This window comes from Hordeum vulgare, chromosome 5H, assembly GCF_904849725.1.
Source record: "Hordeum vulgare subsp. vulgare chromosome 5H, MorexV3_pseudomolecules_assembly, whole genome shotgun sequence".
In the NCBI taxonomy this organism is placed as follows: Eukaryota; Viridiplantae; Streptophyta; class Magnoliopsida; order Poales; family Poaceae; genus Hordeum; species Hordeum vulgare.
Genome location: NC_058522.1, coordinates 346,137,855 through 346,145,013, shown reverse-complemented (window position 1 = coordinate 346,145,013; position 7,159 = coordinate 346,137,855). Strand labels below are relative to the sequence as shown.

At 41.1% G+C, this 7,159-nt stretch overlaps 1 protein-coding gene across 1 annotated transcript; it reads left to right on the top strand.

Moving 5' to 3' along the window:
- The first annotated feature begins 677 nt into the window (after positions 1-677).
- Positions 678-6,051, top strand: LOC123395685 (protein unc-50 homolog). Its single transcript, XM_045090718.1, has 10 exons — positions 678-910; positions 2,627-2,694; positions 3,377-3,402; positions 3,541-3,631; positions 4,068-4,163; positions 4,828-4,893; positions 5,199-5,257; positions 5,339-5,461; positions 5,547-5,618; positions 5,693-6,051. The coding sequence occupies exons 1-10, from the start codon at positions 824-826 to the stop codon at positions 5,746-5,748; spliced, it is 744 nt and encodes a 247-aa protein (XP_044946653.1). The 5' UTR covers positions 678-823; the 3' UTR covers positions 5,749-6,051.
- The last annotated feature ends 1,108 nt before the right edge of the window (positions 6,052-7,159 follow it).

Below are 7,159 nucleotides of genomic sequence, written 5' to 3'. Positions count from 1 at the left end.
AACTAGGGACGTTACATGTAACGTTCGTCTTGACAACACATCATGTGAGATGTAAAGTCTCTAGTCGTTGCGGTCCTTTCGTCGTCCACACCTGTCCTTGGTCTGAGTGTTGCAGTGCGTTCGACTAACTGGTGGTTGGTCGAGTGACTCCGTACGTCCGAGTGAAACTTGAGTTGCATCGGTAGCTTTGAAAATTTAGTGACCGTGTGGGGGCCCTAGGTGGGTCCCGGATGGCAGGTCCATGACCCTAACCTTTAGTAGGTAACCCTATGAGTCGTCACTCTGGTCGATTAACCTACAGTCGCCGCCCTCCCAAATCCAGCCGTCATCGCCCTCTTCCGCCCATCCAAATCCAATCGCCATCGCCTCTTCCAGCCACACGAACCCACAACGTCGTGGCTCTGTTATCCAGTTGCAGAAGCTCAGTTGCACAAAACGGTCATGAAATACAAGCTGAGTTACAGAAAACAGACATGGCTTCACGGAGGCGGAAATGATTTCGATCGTCTAATCAAGTCACGGTAGGACGGACACGGAGTCGGCCGACGCTCGCGCGACATCGGCCGGCAGGAGGTAAGCTTTTTAGTTTTTAGATAGGAAAAAACTCAATTGTTAGCTTTGAGCTCTCTAGAAAAATAAAATAAAAAGAGAAGGAAAAACACTCACATACACGAAGGACTCGAGCATAGGAAAAGCCAGATCTCGCGTGTCCCGCGGCTGTGACAGCCACCAGCCCACCACCACCAGAGGACTAAGCAGGCAGCATCAGCGGCAGCGGATCGCGAGAGCGGAGGAGCAGCAGAAGGAAGGAGAGGGGAGAACGATGCTGCCCACGACGGCGTCCAAGGGCCGGGGGGCCGCCCGCTCCGCCCCGCCGCTCTTCGGTCCGTATCTCCGCCGTATTGTCAAGGTTGGTACTGGTCTCCTCCTCCTCGGAATCCACATTCATTCCGCTGGATCTCTTCGCCATGCACACGGTGCTGATCTGGGGTACGGGTTTGCAAGGTTGCGTGGTGCTTCAGCTGCTGCGATTTGCGGGCCTGATGCCACGAAAACCTCGAATCTCGTTAGGGTTTCATATGTCGCAGAAATGCGGGTTTGCCTAAGGTAGGATGAGTACCACATAGGAGGGATCTTAGGAAGTTTGGTTCAGTTTCTGCTACCTGGGGGACGTTTGTGGTGTGGATTCCCCACACCCTCAGTGTAGCAATTACGAGAGTCTAAGGGGAGGTGAGGTCAGTAGGCGAGTTCGAGGACGCATAGTTCAATCTACTTACAGATTTCCAGGCTATCTGGTTGAGTTTGCGCATTACTCCTCACCAATGAGCCGGGAGCTGATTTAGTTATTTGATGTTATTGAATTTACCTAATCCTTGATGCATTAATCAATGGGTTTAGAAAGGGGTGTCACCTTGGATTCAAGACTGTCTAACTTGACCTTAAAGGGTAGGTTCATGTGCTTTGTTCTTGATCTGGGATATTGGTATATTTTGATTGACTATTGGGATTTTTTTAGCTATCTCGTGTGAATTTGGGAACTGAGTATAATTACTTCACCTGAGTTGTACATTTATATGCACCGCAGAGTTGTCAAGGTTATTGCTCATATGTGTTGTTTCCTCTTAATAATTTAAACTGGGGCTCAATTGTTACAATAAGAGATTTCTTAAAACCTTCCTACACATTCAGGGAATTAAAATAAACAACCTAGTCAAAGAAAAAAAAACACTTATGAAATCTGAACATTATATGTAGATTGTTGTAGAATTGAGTTTGTCATGATGCTTGGATTTTTGAAGTTGTGTTCTAGCACAGATTGTGGGCATCCAATGTGATTAGAACAGTTACATTGCTTCATTGCAATAGTACGAGGGTCAAACTTATTTCTGTCGTATTCATCGTTTCCTTTACAGCTTTACTTGTGGTTCTGTAATTCAGTTTGTTACTAAGTCATAACTATGCTTCCTAAAGTAGCACCTCTGGCAAGAATTGTTCAGTATGCAGCCTAAAGATAGCACACACACTTTAGATGATTCTACCTGTTTATTAAATAGGCCCCTGCATTCAAAATATGAGGCAGAAGTCTTTAAGTTAGTTTCAAATATGAGATATACATGCAAACATCATGAACTTCTAACTCTTTTGCCTTCGTTTATCTTCCTCCCTCCCTTTATCACTTATGGACGAACAATCACATTAAGTCACTGCTATTCTCTCTTATTCCAAATACCCCAAGACATTAACAAAAGGATATCATGGTCATTTCCCTCAACCCCCCGCCCCCATGTTATCCAAGGCTGGAATGTGTAGCTTTGTTTGTGGGATGAATGTTCCAATTTTCGCTGTTCTGTAGAAATAGCAAACTTAAGTTAATACGTAAACTTGACCTGCCGATCCACTAATACGAAACCTAATTGGAGACTATCCTGACCATTTTGTGCTTCATTGTTTAGCTGCCCTGAATAACTAAGGAAAATGCTCAGATTTTCTTTCGTATGAGCCTTTTCTGGCACTGTTTGTACATATCCCAATGGGTTTGTAACGTGTTATCTCTTATAATTATGCATATATCAGTGATTCTTATGGTACTTTGGTCAAAGAATAATGTCATTGCTTTTCTCAACAGTGGCAGCAAATGGATATCGAATACACGTTTTGGCAAATGGTTCATCTTTGTACTTCACCAAAAGTAGTGTATGCATTCTGCTCTCAGTCCAGCTCTAAATACTTTGCATTAGCTATTATACCATAGTAATTGTTTTCTGCAGATATTCTCGTAGTGACACTAGCACCTCTTGCACACCGATGAATTGTTATCATCTAATTTCTCAATGCTAATGTCCCTACTTTCTAAGTTCGAATTGAAGGACGAGTGAAATAACATGATCGGTCAAGGCTTGAAAAACTTCATTCTAAGATTTTACAATCCAGACCATGACCACAACCAAAAACCTATCTGTCGACCACCTTATAACAGGACCTTCTTCTGACCCACTTATGCCTGCACACAAACCCTAGCTAGTTTTTTTTGCTAGGATTGAGGGTGGTAGCAGAGCTTAGCTAGGGTTAGAGTGGGCCCTACCCCCCCAGCTTCTAGAAATTTCCCATGATGTTAGCTCATATATAACATAATTTTAGATCACATATGACACACTATGTTAACTTGGCCCCCACTGTTTTGGCTCCTTCTAAAATCACGCTCAAGCTCCACCACTGCTTGAGGGCTACATCCTCACCTTCATTTCATCATTCAAAGCTCTATAGTTTTAAGATGAATGGTCGATTTCCAGTTTTCACTTTGATGTTGATTATATAGTTAGGCACCTGACTTGCTTTTGTCTATTTGCATGCACCATGTTGCGATTATGGAAGACAGCTACCAGCACACCAAATATCACAAGCGTACGTGGTCTACTTTTATCATTTCCTCAACGTAAATGTGTTTGCTGGAATTTGATTGATGGACTTACATACTATTGCAATTCTTTATCTGCATTTGATATTATGGCAGGTTCCTGATATCTGTATTCTTATTTACAGAAACAAAGAACCAGTGGGCTCGGGATGATCCTGCATTTATTGTCATTCTAATTCTTTTCCTTGTGTTTGCGACATCAGCTTACTGTGCAGCGTGAGTTCTTTATACCCTTCTTACCTCCGTCCCAAGGTGCTTCCCTGCACCCACTACCAATACTTGTGTTAGGCAAATCTAAGACAAGTAGTAATTCGGGATGGAAGGAGTATTATCTTTGTGATTCCCTTCTGTAGTGGGTGCAGGGAATATATCTCGGTGATGGCTTAAATCTAGCTTTTGTTTATAGTCTATTTTATATTCCCTCCGCCCCGAATTACTTCTCTCTGATTTGTCTAGATATGGATGTATCTTGACACGTTTTAGTGTTAGATACATCCGTAGCTAGACAAATCTAAGACAAGTAATTTGGGATGGAGGTAATATATTCTCATGGTTAATAGATTAATGTGTTCCTTTTATTTTTTGCTGTACCAACTTGTTGTCGTTTTTCCATCTTATTCAAAATGTTTGACCTCTTGTCTTTGTTCTTTAGGTTTGGAGAGAGTGCGCCCCATGCTGCTTTAACAATCATCTCGGTTGTGTTTGTCCATTTCTTGTTTGCTGGGCTAGTTTTGGCCACACTTTGCTGGTAAGTCTTCCATGTTGTAGACTTGGAACTTAAAGGCAACACTAACATCATGTTTTTGGTACTTCTCTCTGTCAGCGATCAGTTTGACTGTTTTTTTGTTTTGGTTGGGAGGTATTCCTCAACATGCAATGGAAGTCGAAGTATGTTGTAATGAGCTAGTGGCATAAAGTTTGGTTTCATGCTGACAATAGGTCTACTGCTATGACTTCTTATTTTTGAAACGCCTGCTTCTTCATCATTTACTCTAGAGGTGGTAGCAGCATTGTACTTCTCCCTTCACAAATATAAGATGTTCTAAGTTTTTTCTGATTTATATATGTACATTTTAGCATGATTGTTTACTCAATTCAGTCCGTGTGTAGTTCATATTGAAATATCCAAAGCATTTTATTTTTGTGAACAGAGGGGAGTAGTTTTTAATCAACATTTCTTGCATATGTTTACATTTTGCGGCGTAGTGTTCAATCAAATGCAGCACTAGTAGTGCGTAATGACTAAACTGTTAAATCTGTTAGAAAATACTCCCTCTGTACATAAATATAAGACGTTTTAGAGACTTATGTCCTCTAAAACGTCTTATATTTATGTACAGAGGGAGTACTTAGTACACATGCACATCTGTAAATGGAGAATATAAACTAACATTTGCTATGCTTCGATGCAGGTTTCTTACCAATTCTTATCTGAGGGAGGAACCTAATAGCCATGTGGTCGAACAGCGTGTCGAGTGGTAATTGTTCTATCTTCTTCTACCAATGCATTTTCTTTGAGTTGTATTTCACCATTTGGAGACGATTTCTGTTTTTTAGCATCACTGAATTAACTCCTAGAACATTTTAAGCTAACAGAATAGTTCAATGAAATTCACAGACCCATCATAGCATGTTTCTGTAATTTCCATTGAATGTCAACTCCTGTTCAGTTATCTTGTGTTCACTAGTAGCAAAGTTAAGAGATCATAGTTGCTTCTTCCAGTACTTTGTTCTTGAGGTCATGATCAGTATCTGTAGTTACGAAAAAAATATACATTTGCAGGCTGTATGCATTTGATGTTCACTGCAACTCGTTCTTCCCTGCATTCGTCATCCTATATGGTAATAATTAAGTACTTATTCTCTCTACCTGAAATTAGTTCTAGCATTTATGGTAGTGTATCTGATAATTTCTCTTCTCAGTGCTTCAATACTTTTTGTCGCCTCTGTTGATCGCACATGGATTCTTGCCTGCCCTATTATCAAACCTCCTGTTCATGGTGGCAATTTCTTATTATCACTATCTGAACTTCCTAGGATATGATGGTAAGCTTAGGCTAATCTTTACTTTGACTTTATTGTATGTGGGTTTTAAGACTGTCCTAACAAAAGAAGCGATCTTTGCCTGCAGTTCTTCCATTTTTGGACCGAACAACATTTTTCTTGTACCCGATTGGACTTGTCATCATTCTATCGCCACTCAGTAAGTGCATTTTATACAGAACCAAGTTTTCCCCTCTGACAAATCATCTTACATATTTTCCTTTTGTCTTGTAGTGATACTCGTAGGGTTTAATCCAACACGATACTTTCTGAGCTTGTACTTCCGGTAAGAGTGGTAACTAGTACGTTAAGTAAAAGAAGACTGGTGACAAAAACTAATGGCAGATTGGGACATACAGTTTGAAATAGCATCTTAGATCTCTTGTGCTATCGGGGAAGATCGAGCTTCAGAAAAGCTCAGAGCATATTTGGTGCCTGCGGAAGGCCATCAGCGAGCGCCTTTTGAATGACGTCCATTTTGGTGCCAACTTGTTCATATATGTGTTGTTTCCTTTGATTCAAGCCCAAGGACTGTGTACAATTTTATTGTGAAGTATAGTATCATATTAAATTGGCATCAACATTGCATGTGATCTTCCTTCCATCAGCTTCTTTTGCTTGCCATCCTCTCCTCTTTTCTCACCACCAACAATTTTAGAGGTATACGTAGGTCTGGATTGTTCCTTTGCACTTCCGATGGTACTTGCCTGGTCTTCACTATTTTCCTGGCTAGTTAATGTTTTTGAAGCGACAGCTATGCCACTTGTGTCCCCTCAAAAAAAAAAAAACTATGCCAGTTGTGCCAATTTTTGCCCTCGTACAGCCAAGCGGTTTACAATACAGGAAATGTTATAAATCTGGCAGATCGCATGCTCGCGTCCGCCCTCTTCTATGCATGCCAGGTGACTTATGACCATCATCATAAGTTTTTGCAACTAGCATATTGTTGTAATTTCTGATTGCAACAATGACTTTGTTGCAGGATCTGGAACACAACAGTACAACGACGTGACTTAGATTACAATAGTACAACGATTTAACGTTTCTGCAACATAATCTCAGTTGCAAAAAAAATTCTGCAACAAGACTTCAGTTGTAAAAAAAATCTGCAACAAGACCTTCGTTGCAGAAAAAACTACAACAATACTTAAGTTACAAAAATGAAAAAGCATCTCTGCCACTCCACGCGTCTCATCTGACGGCTCGTGAGCCGACGGATATTCTATACGCGTAGCAGGCCCCTTACAATACACCAGCGGACTTTTTTTTTTGTGTGTGTCTGCCAAGTTTTGGGTACGAGTGCGAGAGTAACTGTGTGTTGGAGCATCTCCAGACCCGCTCATCCTCAAAATGGATACGCTATTTGTATGCGTACTGGTTGGACCAGTCTGTGAAAATAGATGTGGGAGCCATTATTTGTGCGTGAACTGGTTTCGATCAATGTGGAAATAGATGCAGGAGCCGAATGTTCGTAAGGTTTGGTCATTTCATTTCAAATGCGTATTGATACGAGCAAAGTATAGAGTGGTGTTCATAGCACCTGACCACAAACAAAAAGAGGTGGATGTTTATATTTTTTACATGCGCCCAATCACTAAAGTATCAGTCTGTGCCAAAAAAATAAAAAAACTGACATTTTTGCCATGCTAGATAGGATATCTGAGCGTCCACACTCACTTGTTGAACTGCTAGGCGGCATAG

Bases quoted from the DNA above. Each gene is read 5' to 3' on its own strand.
- LOC123395685 (XM_045090718.1), top strand. From the start codon at position 824: ATGCTGCCCACGACGGCGTCCAAGGGCCGGGGGGCCGCCCGCTCCGCC. The intron at 911-2,626 runs GTTGGTACTGGT...TTTTCTCAACAG, and splicing joins ATCTCCGCCGTATTGTCAAG to TGGCAGCAAATGGATATCGA. The intron at 4,894-5,198 runs GTAATTGTTCTA...ATACATTTGCAG, and splicing joins GTCGAACAGCGTGTCGAGTG to GCTGTATGCATTTGATGTTC.